Source organism: Elephantulus edwardii, unplaced genomic scaffold (genome assembly GCF_000299155.1).
Source record: "Elephantulus edwardii isolate Elephantulus edwardi_28Jun2011 unplaced genomic scaffold, EleEdw1.0 scaffold00036, whole genome shotgun sequence".
In the NCBI taxonomy this organism is placed as follows: Eukaryota; Metazoa; Chordata; class Mammalia; order Macroscelidea; family Macroscelididae; genus Elephantulus; species Elephantulus edwardii.
Genome location: NW_006399786.1, coordinates 390709 through 416113, shown reverse-complemented (window position 1 = coordinate 416113; position 25405 = coordinate 390709). Strand labels below are relative to the sequence as shown.

General features: G+C 38.8%; 1 protein-coding gene across 1 annotated transcript in view; it reads left to right on the top strand.

Moving 5' to 3' along the window:
* TMEM182 (transmembrane protein 182) overlaps positions 1–25405 on the top strand; it is a 79366-nt gene that overhangs the window by 26920 nt on the left and 27041 nt on the right. The window contains exon 4 of the mRNA XM_006884545.1: positions 22195–22332. Within this exon, the coding sequence (XP_006884607.1) occupies positions 22195–22332 (138 nt within the window). The remainder of the gene's footprint in view (positions 1–22194; positions 22333–25405) is intronic.

Genomic DNA, 25405 nt, shown 5'->3' with positions numbered 1-25405 from the left:
TGTGAGACACAGTTACACCATCCATTTCTTTAAAAAGTACACTGGCTTCATTTCCTCCAAGATGGATTTGTTTGTGCCACTTAGGGACCTAAAATAATAATTATTTTTTTTACAATGGCAATACAGTTGGGGACAAATATCCTATTTTAACAGATATCTTTATAGTATTAGCAATTACTTGCTATGCATCAGAAAGCTGGACAAGGACTAGTGATGATAGAAGGGGAATTGATGTCTTTGAGCCATGGTGCTGGAGAAGAGTATTGAATATATGTTGGACTGCTAGGAGAACAAACAGGATCTGGAGAGGGTGAGAACAGGCTGCTCTTTCAAGGCAAGGATTCTGAAGCTTCACCTAACATATTTTGGACATATTGAAGGGTGGGTCCAGTCCTTTGCGGAAAACATCATGCTGGGGTGGGAGTGGGGTGGGGTGGAGGGACAGCTCAAGAAAGGAAGACTCTCAATGAGATGGTTTGACTCAGTAACTGGAGTAATATGGGTAGGTGTGTCAGGGACAATGAGATTGGCCCAGGATAGAGCAGGGTTTAGGTCTGTTGTACATAGGATCACTATGAGTTGCAGGTGACTTGATAGCACATAACAACAACATCAGCTATATTATTTTTCAAATATTTGCTCTCAATCTTTATATTGCTTTTCAGTCCCTTAATGAATAAAAGATGCAATTTTCTTAAGTTTACGATTTTGATGTTCAAATTATCACATTTTTTTTAAATGGGTTACGTATTTGATAACATGTCTAAGAGACACCCATCAGTTGCTGTTATGGTTAGTGACTGTTGTGTTAGTTTCAACTCATAACAATCAGTTGTGTGTAGAGTAGAACTATGTCCCATAGAGTTTTCAGTTCATGGCCTTTCAGAAGCAGATTTCCAAGATCGTCTTGCAAGATGCCTATGGATGGATTCAGTTGTCAAATTCTGACTAGTAAGCCAGTGCCTAACCACCAAAGGATTAGAATTTTTTTCCTTTGCTTTCTTCTGAAAGGTTCTAGTTTTATGCATTACCTTCAAATCTATTGTTAGTAAATGCCATTGAAACTTGACATTTGGGGGTATTATGTTTTAAGACTGTCTTGGAGGAAGTGAAACGGTGAAACTTCATCTCACACACTTGAGGCTTGTTTTCAGGTGGCACCAGTCCTTGAAACAGATACCACATTTGGAAAAGCATGGGTCAGTGAAAGAGAAAAAGACCTTCAAATGGATGCATTGACACAGTGACTGCAACAATGAGCTTGAGCATATAGAGCTTATAAAGATGGTGCAAGAGAGGGACATTTTCATTCACAGGGTTGCTATGTGTCATAGTCAATAGATGGCACTTAAAATAACAACATAATAATAACAACATATTATTATTATGGATATTATGTAGGCTCTAGAACAATGGAGTCCAGAGGTAAGGTTAGAGAGCTGGATAGAAACTGTACTTTGTGGAGTCACTGGATAGAGATGACAGAGAGTCCATAGACCAGATAAGGCTTCCTGGGGGAGGACTATAGTGAAAAAGGAGGAGAGGGATACAAGGCCCGAGATCAGGAAGAAGAGGAAAAACCAGCAAAGAGAATGAGATAAAACAGCCAATGAGACAGGAAACAAACTTGGGAAATGTGCTGTTCTGGAAATCAACTGAAGAAAGTATTTCTCAGAGGAAAAAGTGATAAGCTGTGCCAAATGCTGTGAGGAGAGTAAGACACGGACTGAAATTTGATCCTTGGATTAACAAATTGTCCATAGCAATGTAGAGAAATATTTGACCAAAGGTTTTACCTCTTACATTTATTCCTTTTCAGCCTCAGTGCTACCATTTCCCATTCAACAGATCGTATTTGTGTACCTTCTTTCTGTTTCTTTTATCTGTAATAAATGAAGATAAGTATAAATATTTTTTATAAAATGAAGTGGTGAAATGAGTTATTAGAACCAGTGAAGTTATTAAGAATTTTAGCCATAAAATGTTGAGGGACCCTCACCATGATTTCCTTAAAACTTGTCACTTGTGTTCTTACTGCCTGTGCTTGAGTATTAAAATTTATTGATAAGTTAAAATATTTTTATTTTATTAAAGCTTCCAATATTGCAAGAAATTACTTCATTTCTTACAACAAATATGATGAAATAATAGGAATATATATAGAACTTCTATTACATGCAATCACTGTGCTGTCTCTACCTACCATGGGAGCATTTTATGTATATTATTACTTCCCTGAATCCTGTTGACAGCATTATGCAGTAGGATTTACTGATGCTATTTCTATGACAAAGAAATTGAGAGTTTAGACCATATTCTGTAGTGGACTACCTTCATTTCCATGACTTTGTAATTACTTTTTTAGATAAATATTATCTAGGAAATGGTATCTCATTTTTTTCAACAAGCAATGTATACTTCAAAAAGAAAACCTATTTGTTAATTGTGTTGGTATTTTATTTTATAAATCAGTTTTGGTATAGTAAGCCTATATCAAGTTTTTCTTTACAATTTCTTCAAAACAAATCAGGAAGCACAGAAACACAATTAAAATAACTGTTAAGCACAATTGTCTTTAGATGTGATTTGTTTTTATGAGAGACATTTTTTTATACTTACTGTTGCTTTGAGTTTATGTGTGGTCTAGACTATTATTCCTATCAATTGATCATTTGTTTAGTATGGTAAAGGGAGGGACCCCAGATAGGGCAATGATAGAATAATTGCTTATTTTGAGGATATACAGCACCAATAACAAGAGGAGATTAATATTTTCCGGAAAGCAAGAGTTAATTTCTTTCCAGACCAACAGCTGTTGTTATGTAATATGAGGCGTATTTGCTGTAACAGCTTGTTATGTTGAGTAGCTAGATAGGGAAGTCTTCCAAAGATGTATCCTATCACTACAAATAAATGCATAAAACCGTCCTTTCCTCTAAACCATGTCAAGAGTAGCTATGAGAACACTGTGTTTGATCTTTGCAATGATTTTATGCTGAAATTGGGCAATTTTAGAAGGCTGGTCCTTTCAAGTGGAGACTTGAAAGTTCAATCTATGTGGTTTATTATCAAAGGGAAATATTGACAGTCCAATCGCTGCAAGTCAAAATAGAGTTAGAAGTGACTTCTGAGACTATTGGTTTTGCCTTTTTATACAGAAGCAAACAGAAAATGATAGAACTGGTTAAACGGCTTGCTTCGAAAGAACAGACAACTGTCTTTCTTTAGTTGATAGGTCAAGGAAAACTCAAGGCGACTCACTAGGAATTTCTACCATGTCCCATCAGTTCCATTCCTAACAAAACAAAACAAAGCACAAAACAAAACAAAACCCAACAAATTAATAAGAGATGCCAAAGGAGGATTTTACCTATTGTACTTGGGCGAACAACAGCTTTGAACACCAAAAATCCTGTTTCGTGCTAAGTGAAGAAAATGTGATTACTACAGTTTTCATAAATAATCAAAGGTAAAACCTTGTCCCCAAGTTAACGTGGCATGTGTGTCCTTGCTGGAGATGCCAGCAATATCCCAGTTAAGCTGTCTGTCCAAGAGGTACTCATCTTACAAGGTTGGGCTAGCCCTCTATACGCGTGTTCACGTCTCAGACTACGCAGGTCCTGATATTGGACTTGCCAAGTATGTTTCCATGGCATTTGCTGGCAGGGCAAACCCGAACACTTCCTTTCCCCTCTTCTTCCAGCTCTCTGATCTCTGTATCTTTATTTTCTTCCTAGGAGCCTTTTTTAAAAACTTTATTTCCTGGTTTGTTTATTCTAGTTTCCTGATAAGACCTCTTTGCCCATTTCATTTTCTCCTTGACACAGCTGGTACAGTTAATATAGTTCATACTGTCAGCTGTTTTAGTATCTTTATCTCTTTGTATTTCATTCCTTAAAATTAAAGCTGGAGATGAATAAGGAGGAGAAAGTTGGGGAGGGGGAGAAAGATTAAAATAAGTCATCAACCTATGAAGTTTTGTAAGGAAGAAAACCAAGTATGTGTTTATTTGTCTTTATTTTTTGCGTATTTCTCATTTGAAATAAACCTCTCATTCTTTTTCATTATTGGTACATTGAAGTTTCTTGTGGATAAAAAGTTAGTTTTAATTTGGGATTGGCAAGTGGGAGTTACCAGATAGGTGCTCTGTTGGCAACGCCCATAGAGAATTGTTTTGTTAAAGGCTTCACCTGTGTGGTGGTTTAAACCCATTAGAAGCTCAAATTCTCTCTCTCTCTCTCTCCCCTCCCCCTTCCCCCCCTTTATCCAGCAAAGTTGGAATCAACTTTATAGCAGGTTGTTGTAAATATCAAAGGTGGAAATTACCCATCTTTCTCCCTGAGAGCTGCTAGTGTATTTGAACTGCCAGAGAATGTCATTGTCTTTAGGTTGGCAATGCATCTCTCTACCCATTAAGCTATCAATGAGTTGTTGTTGTTGTTAAGTGCTGTTGAGCATCATTCATAGTGATCCTATGAATAAAAGACTTGAAACCTGTTCTATAACTATTGTTGTTTCTCTATATTATGGAGTTTCCAGAGGCATGTGGTTTAGGAAGTGGATTCCACTCTAGCTCCTAAACCTGAATCACTGTAGTTGCTATAACAAACATTGTCCACAAAGGGTAAAAATGGCATTTGACACACCAGGGGCACAGTGTTCAGCATCACAGCAAACCCTAAATTACTTAAGTACAGCAAATTGACAGATCAGTGCTGTACCACTTAGAAGACTGTTCATCCCAAATATAATTGATACCAGGCCTAAGGGCCCTACAGATGTTTAAATATAAGACCTGCCTACCAGGTCCTGGTTGACACTAAACCAAAATGCTTCTAGCCCACAGCTCATTGTTAGCTAAATCCAGCAAATCTAATCAGCTCAAACCCAACTGTTAATGAAAAAACAACCAAACACTCCACACCTCACTCTCACCAAGATAATAAGCCATCTTCCAGAATCTAACCACTTTACACATGAACCTCCGAACTGGAGACTTAGTTGGGCCCAGCACTTTTTAACTAGAAGGCCAGCCCACTAAGTCCTAGTTGATCCTAAACCAAGAGACTTCTAGCCCATAGCACATTGTTAGCAAAATCCAGCAAATCCAATCAGCTCACACCTGATTGTGAAAGAAAAAAAAAACACCAAAACACCAAAACTAAAAAAAAAACAAAAAACCAAACACCCCATAGACAAATAGTCCACACTCGACCCTCACCAAGACTAGAGAAATCGCATCACACATGAGCCTCCTAACTGGAGTTGTTGTTATTATGTGCCGTCGACTTGCTTGCTACTCATAGCGACCCTATGTACAACAACCCTAAACTCTGCTCTGTCCTGTGCCATTCGCACTGTCTCTGACACTCCCATCCCGATTACCCCGTCACTGAATCAATCCACCTCATAGAGGGTCTTCCCCTCCTGCGCTGTCCCTCCACCCTCCCAAGCATGATGGCCCTCTCCAAGGACCTGTCCCTTGGAGACATTTTTATTTATCTCCTCTCAAATAATTTTAATCCTGTGAATTCTTAAACTCACTTCTCTGGTGTAGAAATGGTAAAAACTACTTTTGAATCACATTCTTAAGAGGGAGCTACTTGGATCTTTCACAGAAATAGAATAAAAGATCTTAAGAGTTTCCTAGGGGAGCTCTACTAGCCTCGTGGCAAGAAGCTGCACTGCACTCCTGAAGGAATGTGGTTTGAGGTCACAAGCTGCTCTGCAAGAGAAAGATGGGAAATCTCTTCATGTGCAATTAACTGCCTCTGAAAACCTGCTGGAGGGTCAGTTGTGGGTCGGTTCCAACTCTATGGTACACAACAACAAAAGTCCCTGTGGAAACACAGTTTCTAGGATGTTAGATTTTTACAAAAGCAAAACACCTGAAATACAGGAAAATAAAAAAATCCAGGGTCTTACAGTGCACACTACTAAATAATTAAGTCTTTGCTACAATTATTTTTAATTGTCTATATGAGAGTTTCAGACAGATTTGAATTTGATGTTAAAAAAGTATATGCATACAGTCGTCTTAAAATGTTCCTTTCATGATTTAATATAGATGGTAACATGTATCCCCAGGTGATTAGATCATAAAGAAATGTCACTATTTTTTGGCCATATTAGAAGACAGTAATTGGGCATGAAGAATTTTAGAAATTCCTGAAACTAATGATTTAGTTTTTGAACTGAATTTTTTAGTATACAAAGGACTTAATTAATAAATAAATGTGGCTAACTCACAACCTGTGTTATGCAGATGACACAAGCCCGATTGCTGAAACTGAGGAGGACTTGAAATGCTTGCTTCAGAAGGCCAAAAACTGCAGCCTTCAATATAGATTCAAGCTCAAAATAAAGAAAACAAACAAACAAAAGATTCTCACCACTGGGCCGATTGGCAGCATTGTGGAAGATGATGAAGAGAATGAGATTGTTGACAGCTTTAGTTTGCTTAGCTACACAATCAGCACTCTTGGCACCAGCAGCCAAGGAATTAGAAGATATGTTGCATTGGGAAATTCTGCTATCAGGGACTCTGCAAAGTAGTACTGAAGAGCAGCGATGTCAGTCTGGAGACTAAGGTGTACCTGATTCAGGCCATGATCTTTGCAATCACTCACTATGCATCAGAGAGTTGGACAATGACTAGGGATGTTAGAAGGAGAATTGATGCCTTTCAGCTGTGGTGTTGGAAAAGAGTGTTGTATATACCGTGGATTGCTAGGAGAAAAACAAGTTCATCCTGGAGAAGGTAGACCAGGCTGCTCCTCGGAGCATGGATTATGAAACTTTGTCTGACATTCTTTGGACATGTTGCAAGGATGGACTAATCCTTGGCAAGGGATGTCCTGCTTGGGAGGATGGAGGGACAGTGTGGGAAAGGAAGACCCTTGATGAGATGGATTGATTCAGTGACTGGGGTAGTGGGAGTAGGTGTCAAAGACAGTAAGATTAGTACAGGATAGAGCAGGGTGTAGGGCTGTTGTACATAAAAACAACAATTACTTTTACATAGTATAGGAGGAGTGGTATCCACTTCCTAAACAACATGCCTCTGGAAACTCTACAAACTTTGAGAAATGATGATAGCTATAGAAAGGCCTCAGGTATTTCATGCATAGGGTCACTATGAGTCATACTTGACTCACAGCAATCAACAACAATAGCAACAGGTATGCAGATGTTAACAATTGATTGCTGATTCTTCAGCTCTTCTTTTTTTTTATTATTAAATTTTATTAGTATTAATGAACATTTACAGGGATTTTGGGTTTTCATTCCTTCATTACTGTACCATTCTCTCTAACCTATTCCCCAGTTTGTTCTTCTTCCCCCGCCCTCCGAATGTCTGTTTTAATTGTCCAATTGCCACAGTGCTTGTCAAAACCAGTTCTGATTAATCTCCTTTGTCAGTGTGTCCTTTGCCATTCCCTATCACTCCTCCCTGAGAGAGACTTCACCCTGATTCATAAGGGAAAGGGGATGGCGTATTCTCTTAGCTACTTCCTGCTGAAAAGGGACGCTGTGAGTTTCAGGGTGAAGATTTTCTCTCACTGCTCTAAAGGGCCCCTTTGGCAGTAGGAAACATATAGACTATTGTGGAGATTTATTTTTATTTTGGAATTTAGATGCACTGTTATTAATTGTGCTTAGCCGTACAATATCCTTGAAGATGTATCATGGGGGGTTGCAACCTAGAAGACACAAATTTAACTAACAAGTTATAAGCACATGAGTCAAAAACTATGGAAAAGTAAAAGAAAGGATTCTTTCATTGTTTTACAAACCCTCCCCCAGGTCCCCTCCACCATGTAGCCATCGCTCTAGACTTCTGTGATGACAGAAATACCTAGTCACATATCTCTTTTAAACAGTTTTCTCCCTCCTCTGTTTCAGTGCAGTATACATTATTGAACCCATCTTACTCAGTCTCTCCCCAACCCCGAGGTTAGTCCCATTCTACAACAATGGCATCATGCAATATTTGTCCTTTTGTGACTGGGATATTTCACTCAGCATAATGTTCTCCAGAGTCAACCATTTTGAGTAATATTGGATGAGTTCCTTGTTTTTTAATGTAGCATAGTATTCCATTGTGTGAACTTCTGGGATTGTAGTTGCAGTTCCTTGCCACTAGGCTATCAGAGCTCCCTTTTTTAAGTGCTATTCCTGTGATGGTGTTTTGGTTTGTTTGTTATTGGTTTTGCTTTTTTTTTTTTTTTTTCTTTCTTTCTTTCTTATAGATACTTGGGGATATTTTCTAAAGCAATGGCAAATTGGTTAAGACCATGGATTTATTGCTATTTTAAGTGACTTAACTTCATTCATTGATTATCCCACTAACCTTTACTGCATGTCTTGAGATTTAATGGCAACTGAGTGACCAGTTATTGATTATGCAATCACTAGTATCTTATTGAAATCTGTATCAATAAAATGTTGTTGTTAGATGCTACCAAGTCACCTGTGACTCATATTGATCCAATATACAACAGCTCTGGAGCCTTCCCTGTCCTGAGTCACTGATCCAGACACAGGTACTCCCATTACCTCAAATACTGTATCAATCCATCTCATCTGGGGTCTTCCTCTCCTGCGCTGTCCCTCCACCCTTCCAAGCATGATGTCTTTCTTCAAGGATTGGTTTCTCCTGGCCACAGGCCCAAAGTATGGGAGATAGAGCTTCAAAAGCCTAGCCTCCAAGGAGAAACTTGGTCTTACTCTCTCCAAGACAGACTTACTGTTTACTTGGCAGTCCATGGTATGTTTAAGACTCTACTCCAGCACTACAACTCAAAGGCATCAATTCTTCTGTCATCCTTAGTCATTGTCCAGCCCTCTGATGTATAGCAAATAATTGGGAAGACCATGGGCTGGGTTAGGTGCACCTTAGTTCTTAGACTGACATTGTGGCTTTTCAGTACTCTGAAAAAGTACCTGACAGCATATTTCCCAGTGCAATTTGTTTTTTGGTTGGTTTTTTTTATTTATTTCCTGACTGCTGGTACCAAGAATGTTGATTGTGGATCCAAGCAATCTGAAAATAGTGTTAACAACCTCAATCTCCTTTCCATCTGTCATGGTGCTGCTGATTGGTCCAGTGGTGAGAATCTTTGTTTTCTTGATATTGGGCTTCAATCCATATTGAAGACTACAGTCCTTGACCTTCTGCAGAAAGTGTTCCTGGTCTTCTTCAGTTTCAGAAAGTAAGATTATGCCATCTGCATAATGTAGGTTGTTGATGAGTCTTCCTCCAATCCTTAATACACATACCTCCTCATAAAGCCCTGCTTCCCGGATGATCTTTTTTGCATATAGATTAAAAATATATGGAGACAGAATTCATCCTTGATGCACTCCTTTCCTGATTTTGAACCATGTAGTGTTTCCTTACTCTGTCTGAGACTGCTTCCTGGTTCAAGTATAGGTTTTGCAAAAGCACAATCAAGTGTTCTGGGATTTCTATTCTCTTCAAGGTTAGCTACAATTTGTTGTGATCCAATCAAATTCTTTTGCATAGTCAATGAAACACAGATAGACATTCCTCTGATACTCTTTGCTTTCTACCAAGATCCATCTGACATAAATTTCTCACTAGGCCCACATAGGTTGATTCTAGACCAACAATTTGAGAACCATCTCCGCCTATGCATGGAAATGTGTATGTTGCAGTTGCATTTTGTCCAGGTTTAACTGGAACTTCAAAACTAAGAAAGGCTTGACAAACTACTTCTACAAATCAGTCCATGAAAATCCCATGGCTCACAGTGGCCTGTTTGCAGTCAGTACGGGGATGGAGGAGACAGGTGAACATTTTATCCTGTTGTATATGGGTCACCTTGATTTAGGGGCTGGAAACAACAGATTTATGAAGATGTTAAGACTTAGCCTGTATCTTTTCTACAGAGCACCTGGTGGTCTCTAACCATGAGCCTTTGGGATTGCAGCTCAGCTTTTTGCTACTCAGCTACCAGAGCTCCATTGGAATATTGTGAGATCATTGACTGAGTACTCAGGCCACACTGGTCAGAACTTTCCTGCATTAAGGATTTCAATCAGTATATCAAAGAGTCCTATAATACACTGATCAATAATATCACACTTTAGCACTGCTCAGTAAGCACAGAGAAACTACTAAGTTACTTGTTCAAGGTCACACAATAATAAGAGGTAATCAGACTCCTGAGTTTATCTATACTTTTGTGGATGCCACATGATAATAGCTTGTGCTAGGAAAATATTGCTCTAATTTTAGCATTTCAGGAAGGGAAAGGAAGAAGTGAAGGGAAGTTGGAGAAGGTGGTATGTCTGAGCTAAGAAGGATTAGTTGAACCAGTGCTAATATGTTAGAAACAAACATAAAGATTAATCAGTAGTAGCTGAGACATGCAGATCTGAGTTCAAATCTTGACCTTACCATCTACTGGCTTTTCCTTTTCTAGAACATCACTTAATCTCTCTGGCTTCAGTTTTTTTATCTGTAAAACATAAGATATGATCATTGTGATGAGATAGAAAAGATTCTCATACACGTCTTCACTGCACTGTAGTATACAATACCTGCACTGTAGTATACAATACCTGCCAGTCCAGTGGTTCTCAACTGGCTGCATGTTGCAATCTCCTAGGTGCCTTATAAAAATAGTGGCATCTCTGCCCAAGAGATTGTCATCCAAACAATTGCAGTTGGACATGGGGATCATGTTAGCGCTTTCTGAATGGCTGTAATGAGAGCCAGTGAGCTAGATCAAGTTTGAGGCAGCAGGAGTCAGGAAAAGGCAATGTGATTTGAAGAAAAGTACTTGATAGTCTCCTTGATTAGAAAATAAATGGCTTGGCACAAATGACCTAATTTTTGACACACTAGCTCTCATTACCATCGTGACCTTGGGAAAGATAGCACTGCTGTTGCTCAGTGATATTCTACTATTACTTCTATTACTGCAGATAGCACCATTACCACCTGAGGAGCCACTTTTCCCCACACTAATGCTTTATCTTCCATCCTCCAAATAAGATTGTTCAAGCTCAACTCAACTCATTGTTGTGATGTTTGAAGCAACTCATAACTGACCCTTCAGCAAGTTTTCAGAGGCTGTAAATCCCATGGGAGGAGATTATCTGTCTTTCTCCTCTGGAGCAGCTGGTGGATTTAAACTGTCTGCCTTTCTGTTAGGAACACAACTAGTGGGCCACCAGAGCTCTCTAAAAGATTGTGAAGAGGAGTTAATGGGATAACAAACATGGTCATTGTTATGTACACTTGAGTCAACTGCAACTCGTAGCTACCCTATGAACAATAACAGCTCTGAAATCTGCCTTAATCCAAGCCAGTTTCTCTGACTCAGACACAAGTGTTCTCATTACCCCAGTTGCTGTATCAATCCATCTCATCTGAGGTTTTTATCTCTTGCACTGTCTCTCCACCATTCCAAACATAATGTCCTTTTCAAGGAGTGGTCTCTCTTGGCCATGTGCCCAAAGTATGTGCGATGGAGCTTCAGAATCCTAGCCTCCAAGGAGAAACTTGCTTTCACCCTCACCAAAACAGACTTACTTGTTTTCTTGGTGGTCCATAGTATGTTCAAGACTCTTCTGCAGCACCACAACTCAAAGACATCAATTCTTCAGTTATCCTTAGTCATTGTCCAGCTCTCTGATGCATAGCAAGTAATTGTGAAGACCATGATCTGGATAAGGTGCACCTTAGTCTCTAGACTGACATCATTGCTAATCAGTACTCTCGAGAGGTCCCCGATGACAGACTTTTTTCCCCAATGCAATTCATCTTTTGATTTCCTGACTGCTGGTGCCAAGAGAGCTGATTGTGTTGACTGTGGTTACCCTCTCAAACTAGGAAAGCATGACTCCTTGTGAAGAAGCATAGAGTGTGTCAAGGTCAGACTTGGAAGGACATGGTCCCCTGCATCTCTTCCCAGAGCTTGTCTTCATTACCAAGTGTTCCTTCACTGACCAGTATTTAGTGTATGTAGGTAGGGATCAGGTGTGACCAAAAACCCAAGCAGGTCTCTCAGTGTTCTCTTTGTCCTGAAAAAGCCGGTGCACCATGCTGAGCCCTTAATGTGGCTTGGCATGTCAATGAGTGTGGAGTCCAGACGCTCACATACTGTACAGCTTGTCCTTCTGTCTGGGTGCAGCCATTTACTGTATTTTTAGCCCTGTCTGACACTGCCAAGGCAAGTAGAGAGTGGAGATGTAGGACAGTCTTTCTGGCCTGCGTAGCAGAAACGGCTTGCCTAAAGCTGAGGCAACATATGCCGGAGGCGCTCCCTCGTTTGCTGGTGAGGGTGGTGGAGCGGGATGGCACGTTTCGTTTTGGCTTCAGTTAAGAACGATTTGTAGCACTTCACACTGCGTGTGCTTGAAGATGTGTGGAAACAGAGGATTAGCTTTATGAACCAGCTTCGTGAGGTGTCTGAAGCAACATAGCAAGTTTTGAAAAATGAGTAACACTTAAGTTTATCTTTAAACTAAACTGCAAATAAAATATTTACATTTTTACATAAATGGCAGAATCACTCATCGAAACATTCTACCGATTTGGAATGGAGATCATTTGAGTTGAGTATTCCCTTTACATTCTGTTTATAATTGTCTAAACTGATTCTACGCAAAACTAAGAGATTAAAAAAATCTTTAGAGAATACAGTGCTTTTTTGCATACAAATGAAAGCCCAGAAAAAATCTTTTATTTTTTAAAAGTATCTTTTAATTTGCTGACATCTCACCGTCTATACCGATGATACTATTCTAATTTGTTGTTTTCTCCAGCTTAGTATTAGGAAAGGCTTCCATTAGCTTCCATTTCAGTTATAGTTAAGTGTTAAACTACTAGCATAAAAATGAGTGGTTTGAAAATACCTAGCACCTCCTTGGGATAGGAACTTGTCTAATTGCTCTCAAAAGATTACAGTGTAGAAAACCCTGTACAGCAGATCTATCTTGTCATTTATGTTTGGCAGGAATGAAAATTGACTGTGGTGACAAGATGCTTCATGACAATCCAGAAGGCACACAGTTCAGTGGAGTTCACCAGATGGAAGAAAAAAGGACAATCTCCTCCCTTGTGATTAACTGCCTCTGAAAATCCACCAGAGAGTCAACTGTGGGTCAATTCTGACTCAGTAGTACACAATAACAACAGCAGACGGGAACAGCATGTTGCTGAGCTCAGTCCCTCCTCCTGCCAGTTCATTTTCTATGCAGTTCCAAGTGTGATCTTCTGATATCAATCAGTCTGTCATCATTGATTATTGTCCTTCGGTGACGTAATCGAATGGCATACCCCTTCCAGTTGCTGTTGACTTCATTCCAACTCGAGGTGATTCCCTGTGTGTCAGAATAGAAATATCCCCCATAGGATTTGCAATGATTAATCTCTTTAAAGTTTATTGCCAATGTTTCCTTTTGAGATGTTTCTGGGTAGATTTGAATCTCCAACCTTTTGGCTAGCAGCTGCATCACATAGGGTCTCCGGAAATGGCATATGTTGTTTTTGTTATTTACTCTTGAATCAGATTCAACACATAGTTGGCCCTCCAGTGGGTTTTCAGAGACATTAAATCATACAGGAAGAGATTGTCCATCTTTCTCCTGTGGAGCAGTTGGTGGATTCGAACCATGTGCCTTATACTTGGCTGCAGAACTCTTTACCACTAAGCTACCAGGGTTTCAAATATCTTTCCTCATTTTCTGTTTCCTTGCCCACATGGATGATGGCTGTGTGGAGTTACCTCCTATGTCTCCAGCCATTCCTATTCTGAATTGAATGATATTCTTTCTACTGCTGCCTAATAAAACCTTGTGCAAACAGTAAGAGCTAGCGTAAATGTAAATCAGTACAGAAGAGCTTTCTTGCTACTATTCAGTCTTGCAAGAGTGGCTTATCTGGGCAAAAGTCTCGAAGTTTCCATAATACTCTGGACATATTTCCATTAGAGCACTTATTATACAGTTTTAAAATTACTTGTCTAGATGCCTTCTCCATGTGGATTGAACTAGTAGGACAAGAATTATATTTATTCTCATAGATTGGGTACCTCCCATCCAGTGAGCAATGTGTGTTACATTGTCTTCTGGTTAGTAGTGTATCCATTTGCCAAGCAAGCTTGGAAGAATTGCTCTTAGATGTCCTTGCTGAACCATCAATTTGAATTAGTGGATGGATAGGAATGACTTGAAATGGAACTAATTCTAAAGTAATTAATATTTAAAACAACCTTCTGCTCCCCCCATGTCAAAATTAAAACAATTTTAATGTTGATTTTCTTCCCTACTAGAGTCTTATAGGCAAATGAAATAAATACTGTAGTAATTTCTTTCTCTAGCCCTTTAGATGAAATTTAGGACAGCTGCCAATTCTGCCATCAGCTCCCCATCTGTGCTAACCTGCAAGCCTGCACTCTCTTACACACACACTCAAATAGGCACACAAATTAATGAGCATAATTAATAGTCCTCTTAATTTCAGGACCTTACTTATCTTGTATTTTGGAGCATTGTGTTTCATTCCTGCAAGATGCTTAATAGATGTCACCTTATGCCTCCATTTATTTCCTTTTGGAATTTGACATCTCAGATATATCCAAAATATGAATTCTTCTGATAAGTGCTTGAATAAAAAAATTGAATTTGTGATGTGATTAGTAGTGTTTGTACTATGTGCTATTTATGAACACAACTGAGATATTATAAAAAATAGCTTTGCATTACAAATGCACTTTTATTTTATATACCCTAAAATCTCTTAAAATCTTATGAGCTTTTTGGCACTAAAATGCAGAATACTTCTAGAATGAAAAAGGAGAAATGCTGTATATAAATGAAAATGTTATTAAAACTTTTCTTTGTATTTAATATTATTTTGGTATAATGTTGACAGAATGTTAATATGATATATCATTAATTTTGGACTGATTACTTCTATCATAGAGTTTTTAGGAATTAAGTTTGCTAAGTGACTTTAGGTTGCAGTTGTTGGTATGTGCAATCAAGTAGGAATTGACTCATGGCTGATCCTCCAGTGCATTTTCAGAGGGTATAAGTAACAGCAACAAGATTGCCTGTCTTCCTCTCATAGAACAGCTGGTGGATTCGAGCCACATGCCTTTGGGTCAACAGTGCAAAGCCTTATCGCTTGGCCACCAATGCCCCCTAAGTAAATTTCTGGTGCATATAAGATAATAAGGTTAAAAGTTTACCCTACTAGAAAAATCAACAGAACATTCTAGGAGAACTATTTAAATAACATCTGTTGTTACATTAATTACTAGACATCACTCCACATTCATTACAACACCTGGACGAGTAACACTGTGTCATGTCGGCTCCCTGATTTATTTAAAATTAACACAACTTCATTCCTTTGAAAATAGTCATTAATTGTGACCTTTCACCAATTTAGAGGAAGCTTTCCTTTAATTAATCCAAATAGTGATGATACAGATTTACGTGCAAGATTTATGTTGTAAATCTTGTTTCATGTTCTAATAAGAATAAACAGAAATTCCATTTTGTTTAAGCTAAACACTGAATTATGCTTAATTGTGCAAACTCCTTTTTAGAGGAATTTCTACTAGTCACATACCAACTTTGTAAAGATAAAGTTTTTATAGTCTTTTATAAGAAATAATTAAGCAGACTAAATGCTGGGTAAATAAATTCAAGTTCATTGAATCTTGTTGTTGTTGTTATGTGCCATCGAGTCGTTTGTGACTCATAGTGACCCTATGTACAACAGCCCTAAACTCTGCTCTATCCTGTGCCAGTTGCACTGCCTCTGACACACCCATCCCGATTACCCCAGTCACTCAAACAATCCATCTCATAAAGGGCCTTCCCCTCCTGCACTGTCCCTCCACCCTACCAAGCATGATGTCCCTCTCCAAGGACCTGTCTCTCCTTAGAACGTGTCCAAAGTATGTCAAACGAAGCCCCAGAATCCTTGCCTCCAAGGAGTTGCCTGGTTTAACCCTCTTCAGGATGAATCTTAGACAATATAAATCATTAAACAAAAAAAACCCTAAAAATTTTAAAGGTGCACACAGAGAGAGAGAGAGAGAGACAGAGACAGAGACAGAGACAGAAACAGAGACAGAGAAGAACCCTGGCGGTGTGTCACATACGGAGTTGCACTACTAACGGTTCAAATCTGCTAGGGGTTCCACAGGAGAAAGATGCAGATTCTCCTCCTGTGTGATTTATTTTGTTGTTGTTGTTGTTGTTATGTGCTGTCATGTCGCCTAGTTTAAGAAAACCCATTTCAAGGTCAGCCATGAGTCAGTTTCAAATTTATGGCAGTGAATTGAAGAGGTTTTTTCGAGCTGACACCCTGAAGCTGGTTTCTGAGCCTCCTCTCCCGTGGTGAGGGAGCTCTCACTGCCTAGCCGGTAGTGAGTTGTGCCTCTAATCCAAAGGTTGCCTGGCTGTAAACTCCCAGTCTCCCCAGGAGAGAAAGATGGGCGTTTTCTTCCCATTGCAATTTATAGCCTCAGAATCCTGATGGAGAGTCAGTATGAGCCAAGACCAGCTCAACAGTAGCAAGTGAGTGAAATTGTAATGCAGTGGCTAAGCATTTGGTCAACAGTTTGAATCCCTCAACCATCTGAGGGAGAAAACACCAGACAATCTGCTCCAAAAAAGATTTCAGCTTAGGAAGCCAGGGAGATAGTTCGACTCTGCCTGTAGGATCACTACAAGTTTAAATCTACTTGACTACACACAATACACAATAACAATGACCATTGTTGACAGCTTGACTAACCTTCTAATCATGAGATTAACAGATATCTTTCAAATGCCATCTGCCTTGTTCACTGACAAGAACATTTTATTACAAAGTATAATGAAAATAATAATGAGTGCTTATGGAAAGCAGCAACTTTTTATATATTTTCTGAATTAATTCTCACTCTTGATATATGAAAGTGCCCTACTGATGTCGTGGATAATTCATATGGCTATTAACTGAACGGGTGGTGGTTTTAACTCAGTAGTCATTCCATGCGATAGAGATGTGGCAATCTGCTTTTGTAAAGAGTTCACATTTGGAAGCGCTATGGAAAGTCCTGTTATTACTACAGGGTCAATTTGTGTCAAAATTGACTCCATGACAATGGGAATGAATTAATGTAAAGGAATTATTTTCCCTATTATAAAACAGGGGCCTATTACAATCACATAATTGGTGATCAGAGAAGCCTGAGTACCAAACATGACTTCCCAAACACATGACAGTTCATTCACTGCATGTTGAAGTTTCCCTAATTATCTCAATTTTACTTTAGACAATGAAAAAAAATTTTAAAAATCAAATAAACAAGAACAACAACAACAAACACTCCAACTTTATCCTATTCTACAAGATAAATTCTTCATCATGACTGAAAATTTTAGCTCTGGTATCAAAGTGTGGTACGTATGAAAAATAGGTCATGTAATCAGCTAAGAAAAGAAGGTGGGAGAAATTTTGAAGTTTACTTGAAGTTATACTCCTTTGATCATTAGAAAAGTCAGCAGGAATGTAAAGCACATAGTGAGTGCATAAAGAATCTTATTTGGAAGGAATTCTGTATGACAATTTTCCTCCAGGCTGTACTCAAATACCAATATAGTGTTCCTCCCTTTTACAGAGATCCAAAATAAAAGTCAGGCAGTTTTTCTTGAGCCAATGATAGGGGATGTATTAGAACCTCACTCAGGACAGAAACTAGCAGTTGCCAGAAAGAAAAGTCACTCTAGGGACAACTTCAGCACTCACACTCATTGCCCTCCAGTCAGAACCAACTCACAGCAGATCATCCTGTGTGCTTTCTCAGAAGCTGTAGAATGCATCGAGGAGATTCCTCATCTTCGTGGAGCAGCTGGTGCGCCAATTGTAGTGTCATTCTTTCTCTGCTCATGATTTATAATTTCTTTGCTGTTCCTTCCAAACATGGCTTTGATTTACCCTAAGTCTGTATCCAGGGGCCAGGGTTTCTGTCTCCATTCGTCGGCTAATTACTTCGGTGAGTAGTGTTACTCACCTTCGCACACTGAGGGCTGGGGGACAAACTCAGAGGTCATGCGAGACCCCATAGGCTGCCTTTGGGTCAGGTACTAGCCCCCAGTCAGTTTATTTGTTTTGACTCTTGGAGTGCTAGCAAACATGATTACCATGATACTATGGTTACCACGATAATAGGGACATTTCCTCTGAAATAGAACATCTTTGTGGAAGTTTCTATATGACAATCTACCTAAATGTACCTTTTAATGGTAATGAGAAAGAATCTAAAATGAGTTTGTATTGATTTAATGAAAATAGATAATTTGGGTTACCTTTAGGGCAAAACCAATATAAATGGAAGGAATGCTGAAGAAAATTTAATAAAAAGCCCAGAGAACTCTCTATGGCTGAATTGATCTTTAAGATTTATCTACCCACTGCAAACCACTTGCTATTATTTAGTTTGTTTCAGTCTTTAGATAGTTGTCATATTTGTCCAGAAGTTTAGTTATGATTTGGAAGTGTTAAGATGGACTATTTTTTATTCCCTCGACTGCATTTGATTAACGTTCTTACCCCTAGTGAATGAATATGTAAAGCGTGAAGGTCATCAATTATTTAATGAGCTCAGTTATGACAAGGATGGCAAATATTTGGCTCATGTGTTGCCATTCTTCCTTCCCACACTAGAGCTGCTATCAATATTTCATTGCTCCTCTTTCTCCTGCAGAGCCTGAATACATACCCAGAATAATTTCTTATAGAGCAAACTGGGAAGCCATTGCAAAATTATTACAATTGGTATGGGAAATAACAATCTACCTTTGATTTTGTATTTAGGACTTAGTTGTTTTTATGTGCCATTGAGTTGCCTGTGACGCATATTGATCCTTTATGTATCCAAATATCTATGTATCTATATATCTTTATATCCATATAGATATCTATATAAATGAATGCTGTCCTATCCTGAGCCAATATCACTCTCTGATACACCTGCCCTATAAACCTTCATACTATGTCAATCTATCTTATCCAGGCTCTTCTTCTTGTGTTGTCCTTCCACCCTTCCCAGGATGATGTGTTTCTCCAAGCACTGGTCTCTCCTAGCAACAGGCCTAAACTATGTCAGAAAGAGTTTCAAAATCCTTGCCTCCAAGGAGAGACTTAGTTTAACCCTCTCCAAAACAAAACTGTTTGTTCTCTTGGTGGTTCATAGTATGTTTAATACTCTTCTCAAGTACCAAAATTCAAAGTCGTCAATTCTTTTTCCATAATCCTTAGTCATTGCCCAGCTCTCGGATGCAAAGCAAATAATTGAGAGGATCATAGTCTGGATCAGAAGCATCTTAGTCTCCAGACTGACATTACTCATAAATTCCAGCTTTTCTTTGCTGCTTGACTGCAGATTTCCTTTCCTCTGATTTTTACCTCCTATTCTCTTTTCAACAACAACAACAACAACAACAATAATAATAATAATACTTCTTTATCCCTTTAAGAATCTCATTTCATTGGTGTAGCTCTTCTTTGCTAAGTGGAATTTCTGAGAAATACTATTCTTGTTTTTCTAGAAAAAGTTTCTATATTTTCATTGAACAATTAATGTGACTAATATATTTTAGGTAGCTCTGGGGGCTTAATAGTAAGAAGTTTTATGTGCCAGTGTAGTTCAAATCCACTAGCTATTCTTCAGAAGAAAAATGGGCACTCTCCTCCTGAGAAATTTACTGCTTCTAAAAACCCACTAGAAGGTCAGTTACGAGCTGACTGTAACTCAATAGAACATAGCAACCAACGATACGCTTTACTTAACTTTCCCCTATTTGTACCAACCCTGCTTGCTGAAACTGAAGAGGACCTGAAGCGCCTGCTGCAGAGCGTCAAGGACTGCAGCCTACAATATGGATTGAGGCTCAATGTCAAGAAGACAAAGATTCTCACCACTGGACCAATTGGCAGCATCAGGATGGATGGTGAAGAGATTGAGATTGTACACAGCTTTAGTTAGCTTGGCTCCATAGTCAACAGTCTTGGCACCAGCAGCCAGGAAATTAAAAGGCTCATTGCAATGGGAAAGTCTGCTGTTAGGGACCTCTCCAAAGTGCTGAAGAGCAATGGTGTCTCTCTGGAGACTAAGGTGCATCTGATACAGGCCATGGTCTTCGCAATCACTTGTTATGCATCAGAGAGTTGGACAATGACCAGGGGGGATAGAAGGAGAATTGATGCCTTTGAGCTGTGGTGCTGGAGAAGAGTATTGAGAATACCATGGACTGCTAGGAAAACAAACAGATTTGTCCTGGAAAGGGTTAAACCGGGTGGCTCCTTGGAGGCAAGGATTCTGAGGCTCCGTCTAACATACTTTGGACATGTTGTGAGGAGAGACCGGTCCTTAGAGAGGGACATCATGCTTGGGAGGGTGGAGGGATGGCGCAGGAGGGGAAGGCCCTCTATGAGGTGGATTGATTCAGTGACTGGGATAATTGGGATGGGAGTGTCGGAGACAGTGCGATTGGCACAAGACAGAGCGGAGTTTAGGGCTGTTGTACATAGGGTCGCTATGAGTCGCAAGAGACATAAAGAAGCAACAACAACAACAACAACAACAACATTTGTACCAACAAGAAAATTTATTTTGTTTCTTTAACCTTTGCCTCATAATAAATTTGTTTACTAGAGTAGTATGCTCAAAATCAATTTCCTTATTAGATTGCTCAAAAATTATCATTAGATTTCATTTAATATGCACCAAACCCCAAATCTGTCACAATTTGTATCTGTTACCTAACCTTGTATTTTTGTACTTAGAGACTTTTAAGGGAGCTCTGGTGGCTTAGTGGTAAGGCGATGCCCTGCCAATCCAAAAGCAGGTGGTTTAAATCCACCAGCAGCTATTTGAGAGAAAGATAATATCTTGTGTGATTAATTGCTTCTGAAAACCCACTAGAGGTTCACTTTTGAGTGAATTTAAATTTGACAGTATATAACAATAGCTAAAGACTAAAAAATTCTAATTTTTGGATCATTCCAAACATATATACTAATAAGAAGTAGTAATGTTTGAACATATCTATAATAAAATCGTATCACATCCTAAATATATATTTGTTTTGCTTGTAATCTACTATTTTCAGGAGAGCTATAATCTAAATAGAATTGTACTTTTTCATTAGAAGTTTGGGATTAGATCACTATTGTGCAAACGTTATTTTACAGGACATGTTGTTGTGGTGTACAGTCAAGTTGAACCGACCCGTAGCTGACCCTCCAGAGTGTTTTCAGAGGTAGTTAATCACATGGGAGGAAATTGCCCATCCTTCTCCCGTGTAACAGGACATATGAAATCTATTTGCAAATAATTGAATACTTTTCTAGATTTGGCATTGTTGGGGTGCATTCCCAAGAGGGAAAGTACCTCAAAGTTCATGTTTGCTGATAGACCCCAAAACTGACCTGGACACTAACTAGAGTACTTTTCAATTTATTGGGACCAGGGATCTTAATGACCAGGGGCCAGATGCAGAGCTGATCATCTCCAGTGACAATGGGCCAGAAACATTGCTGCTCAAGATAGGGGAGCAGATAACCATTTTATATTCTGACACAACTTCCCCAATACATAGTAAAACCAAGAATAACACTGACTTATGGGAAAAGTTTAGCACTATACAAGCTTAGTTTAAGGGATAAAACCACCACCTGCTTGATAAGGAAGAACAGTCAGTTCTGGGGGAAGAAAACAAAACAAGTTTGATGAGGAAAGCAAGTCTAATAAGATAAGTCTAAAAAGACACGGGTATCTTAGCATAAGTGTAGTGATTTGGAGACATTAACAGAATATACCATACAGGCATGAAACGCATGCATGTGATAATACTTTTTTAGTATATTAGGTGCTCATACTTCCAAAATGGAAAATCTAACCAGAGAAAAAGAGCTTCCAATGTATGGCAGCGCATATATGGTACAAATAATGAGCACAGATAGTTGATTATAGGTCGAACTTAGTCCAAAACCATCTGATAAGATTTGTTTGAATTCATGTCTTTGGGTTCTGTCTAGCAGTGTTACAACTGAAATCAGAAAAATGAGGAGGAAAGAAACTTATGTGATGGCTTCCTATGTTCATGTTCTAAATGTGGCTTTTCTTCCATTTTTCTCTTTGGGGTTTCCAGTTTATCGTGGTTTCTGGGCAGTGCTGATGCTCCTGGGGGTGGTTGCTGTTGTGACTGCAAGCTTTCTGATCATCTGCGCCGCACCCTTTGCCAGTCATGTGCTTTATAAAGCTGGAGGAGGCTCATACATCGCTGCAGGTACGTAAGGTTTCCATTCACAGTTTTTAGTCATTTCTTTAGGTTTCTATTTCTAAGTTCAAGGTATTAGACTGTATGTCTTAGTAGGATTGTATATTGTGTTGTTGTGTGCCACTGAGTTGGAACTAACTCATAGCAAGAATTCTGAAGCTTGATCTGACATACTTTGGGCATATTGTAAGGGTCCTTGGAGAGGAATATCACACTGGGGAGCATTGAGGGACAGTGCAAGAGAGGAACAGCCTCGATGAGATGGATTGACTCAGTGACAGGGTTAACGGTAGTAGGTGTATCAGAGACAATAAGGTTAGGTGTATCAGCCACAATAAGATTGGCTCAGAATAAGAGGAAGTTTCAGAGCTTTTGTGCATAGGGTTGCAATGCAACTTGACAGCCCCTAACACCAAACACCACCACAAGAAGAACGAACAAATCTGTCTTAGAATCAGTAGAAGTAAAAATGCTCCTTGGAAGAAAGAATGGTGAGATTTTATTTGTCCCCCCCCCATATACTTACAGTGTTTTATTAGGAAGCCAGTCCTAGGAGAGGATATCAGCTTGATAAAGGAGAGTGCCAGTGTAAGAGGAAAGTCCTCAAACATATAGATTGATACAGTGGCTGTAACAATAGGCTCAAACAAAGCAATGATTGTAAGTACGGCACAGGACCAAATAGTGGTTTATTTTGTTGTACACAGAGCTTTTATGAGTTTGAATCCACTCAATGGCTCCTTGACCCCAAGGAGCACCCTGGTTACACCTTCTCCAGGGTGAAACTGTTTGTTCTTCTAGTAGTCCACGGTATATTCAATACTCTTCTGGAAAATCACAGCTGACAGACATCAATTCTCCTTCTATATTCAACATTCTTGGTTAAAATAATAATTCAAATGTGATAATACTTCCTGAATCTTCTTTATTCACTTTTCCAGCATGCATATATGGAAATTGAAAATATCATTACTTGAATCAGGAGCACCTTAGTCCTCAAAGTCAAATGTTCATTCTTGAACAGTTTTTCTTTTTCAAAAAAATCTTTTTTTGTTTTTATTATTCATTTATTGTTGCACATTTTCTTTCCTCTGCTCCCTTCCCTCTTCCCCCAGAACATTTTACAATGCCCCTCTGTTCCAAATTGTTATCATAAAATAACAAAGAACTGAATCCTGTTCTATCCTGCACCATCCTCATTCTTCCTGACATGCAGGAGCCCACTGCAGCAGTCACTGTGTCAATCCACCTGGTTGAAGGTCTTCCTCTCCTTCACTGATATTCCACCCTTCCCAGCATTATTTGCCTCTCAAGGGTATAACCCCTCCTAGCAACATTCCCAAAGTATGTGAGGTGAAGCCTCATCATTCTCGCCTCCAAAGAGCACTCTGGCTGTACCCTCTTCAACATATATCTGTTCTCTTAGCTGTCCATGGGATGGTCAGCGCTTTTCTCCAACACCACAGCTCAAAGGATTCAATTCTTTTTCTGTCATCCTTATTCATTGTCCAGCTCTCAGATGCATAGCAAGTAATCGGAAAGATCATGACCTGAATCAAATGCACCTTTGTCTTTTTGATACATTCTTTTGTTACAAAAACTGGTATTTAATTTCTTTTTTTAACTAGTCTAAATATTTCTGCAATGATCATTTAGTATAATGGAAAAGGAGTCGACTAAATCATGTGAATATTAAGCCTTTATCATTTATAGAAAGTGACTGCCATCCAAGCAGATATATGCACACCCATGTTTATTGCTGGTTTGTTCACTATAGCAAAGAGTTGGAAACAACTCAAGAACCCATCAACAAATGAATGGTATATTCACACAATGGAATACTATGCTGCATTGATAAACAGGAATTCATGAAATATTATACAAAATGGGTGACCCTGGAGGGCATTATGCTGAGTGAAATATCTTAGTCGCAAAAGGACAAATACTGCATAATGCCACTGTTATAAAACAGTACTGACATGGGGGGAGGAGAAACTAAGAAAAAAGGGGATAAATAATGAATAAAGCTGCTATGATCTTTGGTGCACAACTCTCTTTTTGTGCCTCATTCTCATTTTCTTGGGGTATATTTCAAGCTGTAGAATAGCTAGGTTTTTTGGAATTTCTATGTTCAGCTTTTTAGGAAATGCCAAACTGTCTTCCAGAGTAGTTGTATGATTTACAATCCCACCAACGATATATAAGAGTTCCTATCTCACTTCATCCTCTTCAACATTTAGTACTTACTGTCCTGTTAAACTTTTCCAGTGCTACTGGAGTGAGATGGTATATCATTGTGGTTTTGATTTGTATCTCTCTTATTGCTAGTGATTTTGAGTATTTCTTCATGTGTTTGTAGCCATTGAAATATCTTCCTTTGTGAAAAGTCTTTCCATGTCTTTTGCCCATTTTTGTAATTGTGTTATCAGTCTTTTTCTTGTGAATGCCCTGTAGGAGTGTGTAAACTTTGGGTATGTGACTCTTGTCTGAAGTGGTATTGCCATATTTTTTTTTCTAATCAGTAGGTTTTCTTTCCACTCTGTTGGAAAAAGTGTTTGTTGTATTGTTTTTAAATGAAATTTTTATTTTATACTGCTTTACTTATAAAATTTATAAAAAAGTTTTTGATGTACACAGAGATTTAATCTTTATAAGGTCCCATTCATCAATTTTATCTTCTCCAGATTGTGTATTTCTGGCTATATTTGCCGGTCTCTTTATACCCAAGACTAGGCTGTCTAAGGTTGATCTCAGTTTGTCTCTGATGATGTTTATGGGTTTGGACTTAACTCCCAGGTCTCTGATCCACCTTGAGTTGGTTTTTGTGGATGGTATGAGATGTGGCTTCTGTTTCAGCTTTCTGCAGGCAGCAGTCCAGTTTTGCCAGCACCATTTGTTAAAGGGATGGCCATTACACTGTTTGATAGGTTTTATTTCCTTGTCGAGTATCAGTTGACCAAAGATAGCTGGATCCATTTCTGGGTTCTCGATTCTGTTCCATTGATCTATGTGCCTGCCATTGGAATCAGTATCATGCTGCTTTGATTACTACCACCATGTAGTAGATTTTTTTTTTAAATTT